This window comes from Myxocyprinus asiaticus, chromosome 6 (assembly GCF_019703515.2).
Source record: "Myxocyprinus asiaticus isolate MX2 ecotype Aquarium Trade chromosome 6, UBuf_Myxa_2, whole genome shotgun sequence".
NCBI lineage: Eukaryota > Metazoa > Chordata > Actinopteri > Cypriniformes > Catostomidae > Myxocyprinus > Myxocyprinus asiaticus.
The window spans coordinates 34,165,627-34,179,428 of NC_059349.1; the positions used below are offsets into that span (position 1 = coordinate 34,165,627).

Below are 13,802 nucleotides of genomic sequence, written 5' to 3' on the forward strand. Positions count from 1 at the left end.
TTACTGTGTTATAAAAAATGTTGGCCAAGAAGTTGCTTTGTATGTGATAGTAGTTTTGATCCTGTCATGTCACATGCAATGTGACTGACCACAATGACAAACAAACCTTAGAAAACAGTGAAAAAGGGAAGATAATGATACTGTTACAGGTGCTTCCTTCTTTTCTTCCTGTATTTTATCATAGCGATACCAAGGTGTTACACCAGTGGGTTGAAAGCAAGAGTTCAATAAGGGCAAATTAAGAAATTAAAGGATTTGTTGATAACTATAAAAGTGTCCTTCAAGCTAAAGTATGCCAAGCACATACATGGAGCCTCCTAACCTGGTACAAAATTACTTTACGTGAAGATGAGCCACACAGATGTTTACGTTTTGAAACATTGTATGCTACGGTGTGTTAGCGTTTTCTCTGTGTCACTCTGTGACACATGATCTTTTTGCATTTGGGTTTGACAGACAGCTATAATGATGCTAAATTAATCTAGACATATAATTGGCTCTAGGAGCTGAAATGGCGAGCTTATTCTTTCCTTTTGCTGACAGTGCCTGTAGGTAATAACAGAAACAGGTGATGAGAGGTGAGGATAAAAGCACTGCAAATAACAATGTAAATCTATTTAAAGAAAAAATGCATTTATTCTTAATTTGATTCCAGAGAGAGAAAGTGTAGATACAGCATACCCAAACGTAAGGCGATAGAACATTGCATCTTGCATCACTCTGCATACATAATACAGCCCATGACATGTTGGTGAAGGTGCCTCATGTGTAACAAGATGTTTTAAAGAATCCATTGTGTGTTCATGATTGGAAAACATGTTTTCAGCTATGACCCTGCATCAGTGTGGAGAGGCCTGAAAGACAGTATTAACTACAAGACACCATCCCACAACACTGTAGGGAATCAACAACTGGCTGACGACCTGAATGTGTTTTACTGTAGATTTGAAAAGCCCAGTTTCACACCCCACACCCACACCTTCTGCAACCACCCTCCTCCCCCCTCCTGCTACTCAACCTACACTTAAGATCTGTGAAGAGGATGTGTGCCGGGTCTTCTGGAAACAAAAAACAAGGAAAGCACAGGGCCCAGATGGTGTTTCACTTGTCTAAAATCCTGTGCTGACCAGCTGGCCCCCATCTTCACATAGATCTTCAACAGATCACTGGAGCAGTGTGAAGTTGCTACTTCAAATGCTCCACCATAATCCCTGTCCTAAAGAAACCCAAAATCACAGGACTTAATGACTACAGACCCGTTGCTCTGTCATCTGTGGTCATGAAGTCATTTGAGAAACTGGTGTTGGCCCACCTGAAGGACATCACTGGACCCTTTCTGGATCCCCTTCAATTTGCTTATCGAGCAAACAGGTCTGTGGATGATGCAGTCAACATGGGATTGCATCATTTCCTGCAACATCTGGACAGACCAGGGACATATGCAAGGATCCTTTTTGTGGACTTCAGTTCGGCTTTCAACACCATCTTCCCAGCTATTCTCTGGACTAAATTAAACCAACTCTCTGTTCCCACATCTATCTGTCAGTGGATCACCAGCTTTCTGACAGATAGTGAGACTGGGGAAATTCACTTCCAGCACCTGTACAATCAGCACTGGTGCCCTCCAGGGATGTGTGCTCTCCCCACTACTCTTCTCTCTGTACACAAATGACTGCACCGCCAAGGACCCCTCTGTCAAGCTCCTGAAGTTTGCAGACGACACTACTGTCATTGGCCTCATCCAGGATGACGATGAGTATGCATACAGAAGGGAGGTTGCACAGTCTGGAGCAGTCAAAACAACCTGGAGCTGAACACCCTCAAAACAGTGGAGATGATAGTGGACTTTAGGAGGAACACCCCAACACTGACCCCAATCATCATTCTGAACAGCACTGTGGCAGCAGTGGAGTCATTCAGGATCCTGGGCTCTACCATCTCACAGGACCTGAAGTGGGAGACCCACATTGACTCCATTGTGAAAAAGGCCCAGCAGAGGTTGTACTTCCTTCGTCAGTTGAGGAAGTTTAACCTGCCACAGGAGCTGCTGATACAGTTGAGTCATTGAATTTGTCCTCTGCACTTCAGTAACTGTCTGGTTTGGTTCAGCTACGAAATCGGACATCAGAAGACTACAAAGGACAGTTTGGACTGCTAAGCGGATTATTTGTTGCCCCTGCCCTCCCTTCAAGAACTGTATACTTCCAGAGGGAGGAAAAGGGCTGGAAAAATCACTCTGGACCCCACTCACCCAACCCACTACCTTTTTGAACTGTTGCCTCCTGGCCGACGCTACAGAGCACCAGAACCATCAGGCACAAGAACAGTTTTTTCCCTCAGTCTATCCATCTCATGAACAGTTAAAACTGCCCCATTGAGCAATAATTATGTGCAATACACAGCTTAGTCTATTTATATTTATTCAACATATACTACCTCTTCTGCCATTACATTCACTTGCACTATTTGTATATAACAGATTTGTATTTGTACATACGTGTGTGTGTGTGTGTGTGTGTATATATATATATATATACATATTTAAGCTTCCAGTGCACAAACAATACAAAAGAGATATTTAAAAAATAGAAAATAGAAAATATAAGTATATATAGAAATACACAATAAGACAATCTTATTGTGCATTTCTATATATACTTACTGTATATTTTCTATTCACTGTTTATTTATATTCTATTTTTTTAATATCTCTTTTGTATTGTTTGTGCACTGGAAGCTTCTGTCACCAAGACAAATTCCTTGTATGTGTAAGCATACTTGGCAATAAAGCTAATTCTGATTCTGATAAGAAGCTTGTTCACAGCACTAAAAACAATGCAAGTTCTCGTGTGAACATGCAAGACACTGTGTACTTGCTTCTCTAATAGCACTCAAGTACATGCAATGGATGTCAAGATTTTCACTGAAAAGTGACTTAAGTTTCTGGTTTTGTCTTACCACAACCTGTCATATGTCTTCAGAAGACTTGGAATATGCTGCACGAGTTGCATAGATAACTTTTATGATACTTTTGGGTTCATTTTAAAGCTTTAAATGGAGTTGTCTCAATTGACAAAATTGTATTGAAAAGATGGACCATTATATTCATTAAAACATCTACTTTTGTGTTCTTCATAAGAAAGAAAGTCATAAGGCTTTGAAATGAGTACATTTTTGGGACTGTTGAGTAGCGCAACAGATAAAGCTGCATAACAGTTGAGGTGATTATCGAGACCAAGGGAACAAAGTGCAATGTGCTGCCAAGCTAAACTATACTTTTATCAGAAATACTTCTTAATGTATTTGGAACATGTCTAATGATAATTTCTTCTTTGGTATTATTAAAAAGGATGCATCCATAAACATTTCTTATCCGGAACTAGAGGTGATACTACTATAAAGGGAGGGACATTTTTTTTTTGAAAGAGTTCATGCTGCTTGTGCGTCACTGTGGTTAAACCTCAGAACTTAAAAGCTTCTGCAAAACAGACGTTTTCCAGACAGTGCCAAACACAACGTGAAAGTGAACTTAGTGATCGAGAAGACAGCAGACAACAGCTCATCTGTATTACTATTCCTTGCTTGTCTTTCAGACAGTAGAGTAAGTACTGGCTTGCCAACAGAAAATACTACAAAATATGTAAAGGAACAGGTTGCTAATTGCTTAATTTCACATAAGTAGAGCAGATTCAAAAGTATTCATGATTTTTTATTGATATGCACAATACTTTTTGTGGAGGACATCTGTGAACATAATGTTTTTTTGTGCATTTCAATGTGATAAACCTGACTCATATAATTTTCTCCTGATTTTAGAACAAAGATCAATGATGAACATAACCGAACTTATGACAGCATCCATTGTGCCAACTCCAGAAAATGTAAGTAAGATTCAAACATTTGTATGAAGCACTGCAAACTATATACAAGTGCCTCAAAAAAGGGTTCGGACACTTTTGAACCCTTTAGTCAAACTTATAAATGTCTGAATGTCATTGCATTCTATATAAAATATCAAACCAAGTGGCATCTGCAAGCAAATGATGCTAGACCTTGTTTTCAGAACTAACTTCACTTTTCTTAGCCATTTTCAATTACTTCAACCAATTTGTCTCAAGGTTGTTATTAGTGGATGTAATATGTCAGCTCACACACATATCCTAACAGAATAACCACATGTATACTGTAGTTTGGCACATTAGTTATGGACACGATCCACAAAGTTTGACAACCAGAAAGTGTCCAATTACTTTTGTTTGTCTAGTATCATTTGCAAAAATGTATCTTTATGTCAAATAAAACCACTGGTTGACATTTTGTTATATAATTAAAAAAAAGTCATTTCTACATTTTTGATTGTGGCCTAAATGTCCACATACTTTCTAGGGCCACTGTATAACTGCTGGTAATGGGTGTTTGTATGCATCTCTGAATCAAAATGCACAACTAAATAAAATGTAGTTTAAATGTATGGCAGTTTATGGACACAGAGCTTAAGAAGACATGTTTTGCTTTATTTCACAGGACTGTTGTGATGAATATTCTACCTCTACGGGTGACTATTATGATGACAATGGTGCAACATTGTGTGACAAAGCAGCAGTAAGACAGTTCAGAATGTTCTATGAGTCTGCTTTCTATCTGATCATTGTGATTCTGGGAACCATTGGCAACTCAATGGTGGTTTGGATATACACACACTTTCAGAACCGTCTAAAGGCTATGACAGATGTGTATCTTCTGAACCTGGCTCTGGCAGACCTATTCTTCCTGTGCACTCTACCCTTCTGGGCTGCTGACTCCTTCTACGGCTGGACCTTTGGCTCGGCCCTCTGTAAAATCGTTTCAGCCATCTACAAGATCAACTTCTTCAGCAGCATGTTTCTGCTTACATGCATCAGTGTTGACCGCTACATTGTAATCGTCCAGACAACCAAGGCACAGAACTCCAAGAGGATACGTCTTTTCTACAGCAAGTTCATATGTGTTTTAGTTTGGCTCCTGGCTATTTTATTGGCAATTCCAGAGTTTATCTTTGCCCGCTCCAAAGAGGACATTGAGGGCAATCTCTTATGCTCCATGGTCTACTGGAACAATGAAAACAACCGTACCAAAATTCTGGTCCTGGCGCTTCAGATCTGCATGGGCTTCTGCATTCCTCTCATTGTTATGATCTTCTGCTACACCATAATCATCCGCACCTTGCTCAAGACCAAAAACTTTCAGAAGCACAAGGCCCTGCGCGTCATTCTGGCCGTTGTGGCGGTGTTTGTCCTGTCGCAGCTCCCGTACAACAGCATGTTAGTCTTTGAAGCCACTCAGGCAGCCAATACAACCATCACAGACTGCGCAGAGGTCCAGCGTTTTGATATTGCCAACCAAGTCTTGAAGAGTCTTGCCTACATGCACAGCTGTCTAAACCCGCTCCTTTATGCCTTCGTTGGTGTGCGTTTCCGAAGGGACATAATTCGTATTTTCAGTAACTATGGCTGTATTCAATCCCTCAAGAAGTCCAAGCTGCAGGGAAGCCTACACCGCTCCTCTGTTTTGTCAGACACAGACACAACCAATGCTCTCTCATTGTAAAACTCAGAACACTTGTTAGTGAGGCTTGCTTAGCATGAACTTCTGTTTTGCTGCAGGTGCTTGGCATCTGAATTTCAAAACAGAAGTTTGAGGTTGGCCATAGTTCCACAGGAGTACTTCACATGCTTGAAAACATATTGTCTGGTAGAGGGTGAAATAACCTGCACACCACGATGTGATGGCTGCAACCTTAAATGTAGAATGACAGAGTTATTTTTGTTTGACTGGCTGTTAATATGAATGTTGAATCCAGATCAAGTAATTGTGCACTGTGTGAATGAATGAACAGTGTTTCCCCAGGGAGAGTGTGTGTTTACTGATTTGCTTACTTACTGTAACAGTACTTTCCATCTCTTGTTCATCATTAATTTTTTCTACATGTTTTATAACAACATAATATGTCATGTATGAGCATGTATGTTTTGTTTTGTTTTTTCTGTAAAAAATGTTTATAAATGTTATAATATGATGACATTGATATGTCTGTGTTTTTCATAACTGTTTTAGGTTTTGAATAATGACTCAAAGCCAGTTTTGTACATCCATGGTTGTCTTTGTGTCTGTGCTTTTTGGTGTGATGTGAAAACAAAACACAGTGTGAATAAGTATTTGCTGCTCATTTTGTACAACTTCAAACTAAATATTAAATACAAAACATCAATGAAACCTGATGAAAACCCTGCATTTATTTTTGTGACTTTTTTTTATTTTTATTTTTTGCATATAATTAAACAATAAGGTACAAGAAGCAATGCTATATCATAAATATAATCATGGCTGAAGGGCTTTGTTAGGCATGATGCAAAGTGGAGTGACTATATTCACAATACGGCACAGCTCAAAGTGCCTTTTTGCTTTTATTTAAATAATAATTATAATGAATACTTATACCACATAATAAAAATATTAAGGACACAAATAGACACACAGAATATTGCTAAAAAACAAAAATAACAGCTAGGGTGCTGCGAAGTGTTACAGATAGTAGCTCGGTTAAGAGGTCATAGTTGTTCCTTATTGTGAATAAAGCAGCTATTGACCAATCAGCACACAGGACTGGAACTACTGTATCCAATCTTTCTCACATAAACACATGCTGTATGCACAAACACACAATAAAAAGACAGAGTTGACATAATCATATTTTCTCAGTCTTTCATTCTGATATTACTGAGATGATAGGTATCCAAGGATTGTGTCTGTTAATATGGAGGTGGTAAATAAGAGATTGTTTACTTGCAATACTTGTCATAAGAAACTGGCAGCCTTAGAATGTGTATTGTGGCAAGAACTGTTGTGACAGTGACGTACATTATCTGTCTGGTTTACTCTCTGTGGGTCCTGTGGGGAGACAAAATAGGCACGTGTGCATGCACAAACACACACCAAACATGTGTATAAAAAAAGTACCTTGAATTCAATAGGCCTACATGATGGCTGAGCAAAGAAATTAAAATATACTTCCATTTAATCCCTGTTTATGAATGTTGTTTCACTTTGCAAAAGGTGTTCCTTATCTTTTATGGTGCATAAAAATTATAATAGTGTACATAATATCCCTACCATACCTACTGTAAAATATTTAATAAAATATGGTTGTATCAATTGTGGATTTTCATTAAAAACGTTCTTACATGATGAAGATGAAAATGTTCAGTTTCTCACGTTGTTAAAAGTGAGAAAAATGTTTTGAGGTGCAGACAGGGTCAAATAACCACAAAGCACAACAAATACACCTTAAATCTGTCTGCCTGCTCTCATGACAGGAAGTGGCAGACAAACCAACTTATGTTCTTTCCCATGTGTGAGTGTTGCAGCTACATGTGACAGGTTTTTAAACAGCAATTAAACTGATACTCGTATTTTTTTACTAATTGTGTCAAAACTATGTGCAAGTGTATCAAATCTATTATTTTTTTTATTTTATTATTTAGTTCATTTCAAGTACTTCCTTTTTATGTGAAAGCAGTTGAATATGAATAATTCTTTGAAGCACGTACTGCATGTTAATAACTTGTTTTTGTCTCTCTGGCTCCTCCTAGTGATGATTTCCCCCCCCTTGCAACAGATGTTTAAAGTTAAGAGCATTTTTGTTTCAAAGCAACCAAACACCAATGTCTGTTGAATACAAGCTTTGCTCTATCCAATAACTGTTCTGTACCGCTTATAATGTTTGAAGTTAAAAGAAGACCTAATGGCTTTTTTTTTTTTTGGCAAAAAATTTAGGTATTTACTGTAGGTAGTGTTGGGTTTAATCCAATTAAAAAGTAATTAGTTACTGTAATATAATTACTTTTTAGTTAAAAAAAAAAAAAGGTAGTGTAATCCATTATAAATAATATATATATATATATATATATATATATAATTATTATTACTTTTTTCTCCCCTTTTCTCAACGCAGTCTAAGTCCTCATGGTGGCGTAGTGACTTGCCTCAATCTGGGTGGTGGAGGACGAATCTCAGTTGCCTTGGTGTCTGAGACCGTCAATCCATGCATTTTATCACGTGGCTTGTTGAGTGTGTTACTGTGGAGACCTAGTGCATGTGGATTCTCTGTGGCATCCATGCACAATTCACCATGTGCCACACTGAGAGTGAGAACCACACATTATAGCCACCATGAGGAGGTTACCCCAATGTGACTCTACCCACCCTAGCAACTGGGCAGATTGGTTGCTTAAGAAGCCTGACTGGAGTCACTCAGCATGCCCTGGATTTGAACTTGCGACTCCAGGTGTGGTAGTCAGCGTCTTTACTTGCTGAGCTAACCAGTCCCCCCCCTATATTTTCAGTTCTTAAAAACCAGATTACAGTTACAGACTTTCAATTAATTGAAGTACATTATAGGGTTAAGCTTATTTCTAATATATTATTTATGTAGAATACATGAACTATTTCCCTGTAACAAGTCATTGTGAAGGAGAAATGTGAGGTGCTGCTGAGTGTATGTCTTGTGTGTAACAATAAACAAGAAAGAAATATAGACATTATTTTGAATTTGTTGAGTGGAAAAGTATTTTAGAAAGTAACTAGTAATGTAATTTACCCAACACTGACTGTAGGGAATGCTAGGTGATTAATCCAAATCGTTCCATCATTTACATGCAATAACAATCCTCAGTGTTAAAGGAAACAAGGGGAAAGTAAGAGATTATAATTAATCAGGGCTGGGAGGGTTACTTTTGAAATGTATTCCACTACAGGTTACAGAATACATGCTGTAAAATGTAATTTGTAATGTATTCCGTTAGATTACTCAAGGTCAGTAACGCAATCGATATACTTTGGATTTCTTCTCCAGCACTTGATTTGACTATAAAACATCTGCCAGAACTGTAAGATAAAATACACATGTTAAAAATACATTCTCTGAAACAAGCCTAAATATCTTATGCAGTGTTGCTTCTAAAACAAAATAAAGCAAATTGATATAGATAACAAATAATATGTGGAATTGTATTCAGTGTTTCACTGGAAAAATTAAATTGGTCATCTTACCCCTAACCTGGGGCATGTTGACCCACTAGATCACATTTTTATTAAATGCTATGTTTGTGGCTTTAACTGTCAGACTCATTTTTATAATATCAAGTGATAGCACACGCATTGAAATAAAGGTAGCTCTATTCATTTAGCCTCTGTCTAATTTTTCCTTGAATAAGAGACAACATATATAACAATCGGCTCATCTTACCCCACTCTCCACTATGCATGTTGGGCTATGATGACAAAGGTCACGAGAGTGGACTGTAGGGTTACCATGGTTTCCGCATTCCTTTATCTGTGTTGGAGGAAGTCAACTAAACAAGTCGTTTTCGACTTGTTGGAAACAGATACCGAAGTTGACCAATCAAAATTTTGCGAAGATAGTCGAAATTATGTACGAATATTGTATGGAGAACCCGAGAGATGAAAACAGCTGGATGGCTCTCAGTGTACCTACCATCTACAACAGCATGGCGTCTGCTGTAAGTGAATATTGTTGTGCTTTTCACCTTTAGGCCAACATCAATATGCAAAATAGATACATATAAATAAATGTAAGAACAAATATAAATCACGGTTTAGTATGCAAGTAGAGGTATATATATATAAAAAAAAAAAAAAAAAAAAAAAAAAAATTCAGGATGCAAATATTACAGACATGCCACGTCAATACGACTTCAGAATTCATAACTTGACACGGCGTCTGAAAAACGCGACGCTCCTGAACGAGAAGCTGAAAAATCAGACGCGGACAACGGTCAAAAACGTCGATCTAGCGCCTGTTTACATAGACATAAACAATTGAAAAACAGGGCGGACGGAACCAAACGCGTTCGTTGTGAACGGCCCCTAACTGTACATTGTGTAAATTTAGCTGATGTATCATTACAGTGTAACTGGCCCCTCCAGAGCAAGAGAACGACGACAGATCTTATACCACCATCTGGAGGTGAGTGCACTTTTATACAAGACTAGTGATGGTTTTCTTGCTGACTTGTAAGGACGATTTATCTTGATGGCTTGTTTCAACACAGGTGCCTCTTCGTTTGAAGAGAGTGACAAGGTAAGGGTTTTAACTTTTCTTACTGCCATTATAGGTCTAGTCTACTTGTCTACTTGTAGTAGACTAGACAGAATGTCTGCATAGGTAACTTTAAATTACATTACATAACATAACAATTGTCTATTGATTGATACAGAATGTCTGCACAGGTAACTTTAGATTACATAACATAACCATTGTCTATTGATCCTCTTGTGTGAATATTTTGTGCTCACAGGACATCTATATTACTCAGTTAATACATCGACTGGAAAGTCTGTCCATGTCTACAGTAGTGAACACACAGCAGGTATCATGATTCTGCAACTACCAGTGTATTGGAGTATTGCATAATTATAATTATTATGATATACGTAATATATAAATTATATTCTGTAATGTCTGTAGATAATGCATGCACAGTGGTCCCAAAATGGGACACTTGAATGAATTTGGACACTTGTATGACAAATGTCTGAGTGTCATTGCATGACATAACAAAATATCAAAGTGGTTAATATTTTAAGGCAAATAACACAAAAATGCTATTTAAGCAAACATTTCAGTCTCGGTTCAGTTCAAGATGGTAAGGTTTTAAATGATAAAACAATAGATATACTGTTCAAAGGGTCACTGACTTGCTTAAAGGGTTAGTTCACCCAAAAATGAAAATTCTCTCATCATTTTCTCACCCTCATGCAATCCCAGATGTGTGTGACTTACTTTCTTCTGCTGAACACAAAGATATTTATAAGAATATCTCAGCTCTGTAGGTCCATACAATGCAAATAAATGGTGACCAGAACTCCAAAAGCTCCACAAACGGAGATAAAATCAGTATAAAAGTAATCCATATGACTTCTGTGGTTTAATCAATGTCTTCTGTAGCGATCCAGTTGGTTTTGGGTGAGAATAGACCAAAATAGACCTTTTTCCCTGTACATCTTGAGAGCAGTCTCCTTGATGATCATGATTTCAAGCTCGATTACACTTCCTATAGCACCATGCACATGCATCAAGCGCTAGGAAGTGTAATCGAGCTTGAAATCATGATCGTGTCTAGACACTGCTATGGCAAGATGTAAAGTGAAAAAGAGTTACATTTTGGTCTATTCTCACCCAAAACCAACTGGATCGCTTCAGAAGACAATGACTAAATCACAGGAGTCTTATGGATTACTTTTATGCTTACTTTACCTCCTTTTTGGAGCTTTTGGAGTTCTGGTCACTATTCACTTTGTGTATGGACCTACAGAGCTGAAATATTCTTCTAAAATCTTTCTTTCTGTTCAGCAGAAGAAAGAAAGTCATACACATCTGGGATGACATGAGGGTGAGTAAATGATGAGAGGATTTTCATTTTTGGGTGAACTATTCCTTTAATACTTTCACTAAAATGATCTAAATCTAATAAAAAAAAACTACAAATTAATACACTGGTTAAAAGGAATTCCAAAAATGGCTAGGAAAAGTAAAATCATTTCTGAGAAAAGATCAAGCATCATTTGTATGCAGATGCAACATGGTTTTAAATGTTATCTAATTTCAGAAGGGTTGCTGAAGTGTCCAAAGAATGAAGTCACTGTATATTTCAATGAGTATCACAGATTGCAATGCATTTTGTTTTTGTAGGTACCTTTATTAGCCAGCATTTCTAGTGCTTATTTGGGACAGGAACCAACCACCTGTTGCAGCCAAACCAAGTCTTCCCAAGTGTAAGTATATACTGACTTCTTATTGGACCCATCACGCATTGACAGCCATCACCAGATGGGTCGTCTAAGTCTAGAGCATTTTGAAATATTTGTCCTAGTTACGTTTGCAGTGGCAATGTTATGTGTGTCAGGTGTTATATTACCTACCTATTTGTTTTAGGTGCATGTTAGACAGAACTTGGCACTGGGGCTTGTTGTGTTTGCCAGGAATCTTAACCTTCTGTTGAACTGAATGTAGCCTACTGTAGCTTTGTATAGTCCTGCAACACTAGACTTCTCACACTTTGCTAACCTGGAACTGATACTCCATGGCACAATACTTTGAAATCTATTCAAGAGGTTAAATGGCATCTAGAGAACAGTTTATCTAATCATTGCTTTTTTAAACTACAGTAATTATTTTCTTTAGCTTGATGCAGCATCAAAAAACCCAGTTAAGGATGCTGTCACACAGATGGCAGAGGCTTGGTCTTCAACCTCCAATCCCCTGGGGCTTGGAAGAACACATATCTGAACATCATAAACCTGTGGTTGAAACCACACAAGAATTGGAAATCAGGCCCATAGAGGTCACTCGCTTTGTCTCTCTAAGGGACATAAGATCTGATGAGATAAATATAATCAGAGACTCACATAGTGTAAGTTCGGACAGCCTTGATGATGGACCTCTTGAGCCCAGTGTACCTGAACAATGCATCAAAGTGTCAGTTCAGTCTGAAGACAGTGACCTCTCTGACCAAGAGAAAGACAGTTTTTCTATCTCAAAGTGGGCACCTCCTGTAGAATTGGACCTAAGGCCAGACTCATTCGACAGAGATCTAGATTCTTCAGAGGCCGCAGAAGCAGAGCAAATTTATCCTGAGGTTTTCCCAGTTCCACTAAAAGATCTGGACTTCAATCAGTCCCATTTCTCAGAGTTGGAGAGTCAAGAAAACATGAATTTAAGCGACCCTTGTCTCACAGCTATGGTTGCACGTGTGATAAAGCTGGAGAGACTTGAGGCTGCAACTATACAAAAAGAGCAAGCAAAAGTTTTTCGATCTCGTCCAGCAACTGGTTTGGTACGAATTGCCAATCGTCTGAAACCAGTGGAAATCCCTTGTTCTAATAAAGAACACTCAAGCACTAGAAGCAATAATTCAATTTTAGATGATTTAACAAAACTCACCCTTTTTTCAAGGTCTCAATCACTGTCTAGGCATAATACTTGCCCCTTATCAAATGGGAGGGTATGTAATGGAGTCCAAGAACCACCTACTTTACTCAAGAAACCTCAGTCAAGTGCTGTCAAATTAAGAGAGACTAAAGGCCAGGCTTATGATTTTGATGTTCATTTGAGTGAGTCAAAATACAATAGTTCCAAGAGGCACAAACCCACAAAGAAAGCCATGCAAAAGACCTCTGACAAAACTAGTGTTCCTGCTAAAGTTCAATATAGGAAAACATGATTAATTATTTTGAATGTGCTTTAAGCTTTAACATTTTTTAATTGATCAAATTTGTTATTTTTTTGATGGCATGTAATACAGTATTTTTTTTCTTTGATAATTTTATCTTTTTGTATTAAGGACAAATGTGTGTTATGTCAGTTGACTTTAAAGGGATAGTTTACCCAAAAATGAAAATTATCTCATCATTTACTCACCCCTCATGCCATCTCAGATGTGTTTGACTTTCTTCTGCTGAACACAAACAAAGGTTTTTAGAAAAATATCTGAACTCTGTAGGTCCATACAATGCAAGTCAATGGTGACCAGACCTTCAAAAATAAAAATAAAAAAATCACAAAGGCAGCATAAAAGTAATCCATATGACCTCAGTGGTTAAATATGTCTTCTAAAGCATACAGATTGACATTTAAGTCCTTTTTTTATTATAAATCTCCACTTTCATAGTGTAAAGGTGAAAGTGGAGATTTATAGTAAAAAAGGATTGAAATCTTGACCTGTTTCTCACCCAGTGATTGCATC

The 13,802-nt window shown here is 37.8% G+C and overlaps 3 protein-coding genes across 3 annotated transcripts in view; all 3 read left to right on the forward strand.

Annotated features, from left to right (window-relative positions):
• Positions 1-2,010, forward strand: part of LOC127442139 (uncharacterized) — a 439,805-nt gene extending 437,795 nt beyond the window's left edge. The window contains exon 2 of the mRNA XM_051699978.1: positions 1,921-2,010. The gene's annotated coding sequence lies outside the window, so the exon portion shown is untranslated. The remainder of the gene's footprint in view (positions 1-1,920) is intronic.
• Positions 2,011-3,452: 1,442 nt separating this feature from the next.
• LOC127442146 (C-C chemokine receptor type 9-like) lies at positions 3,453-6,252 on the forward strand. The gene is made up of 3 exons (XM_051699991.1): positions 3,453-3,601; positions 3,817-3,881; positions 4,525-6,252. The coding sequence occupies exons 2-3, from the start codon at positions 3,828-3,830 to the stop codon at positions 5,584-5,586; spliced, it is 1,116 nt and encodes a 371-aa protein (XP_051555951.1). The 5' UTR covers positions 3,453-3,601; positions 3,817-3,827; the 3' UTR covers positions 5,587-6,252.
• Positions 6,253-9,414: 3,162 nt separating this feature from the next.
• Positions 9,415-13,612, forward strand: LOC127442138 (uncharacterized). The gene is made up of 6 exons (XM_051699977.1): positions 9,415-9,557; positions 9,967-10,024; positions 10,110-10,138; positions 10,356-10,427; positions 11,750-11,832; positions 12,242-13,612. Exons 1-6 carry the CDS (start codon positions 9,468-9,470, stop codon positions 13,278-13,280), a joined length of 1,371 nt encoding a protein of 456 aa, XP_051555937.1. The 5' UTR covers positions 9,415-9,467; the 3' UTR covers positions 13,281-13,612.
• The last annotated feature ends 190 nt before the right edge of the window (positions 13,613-13,802 follow it).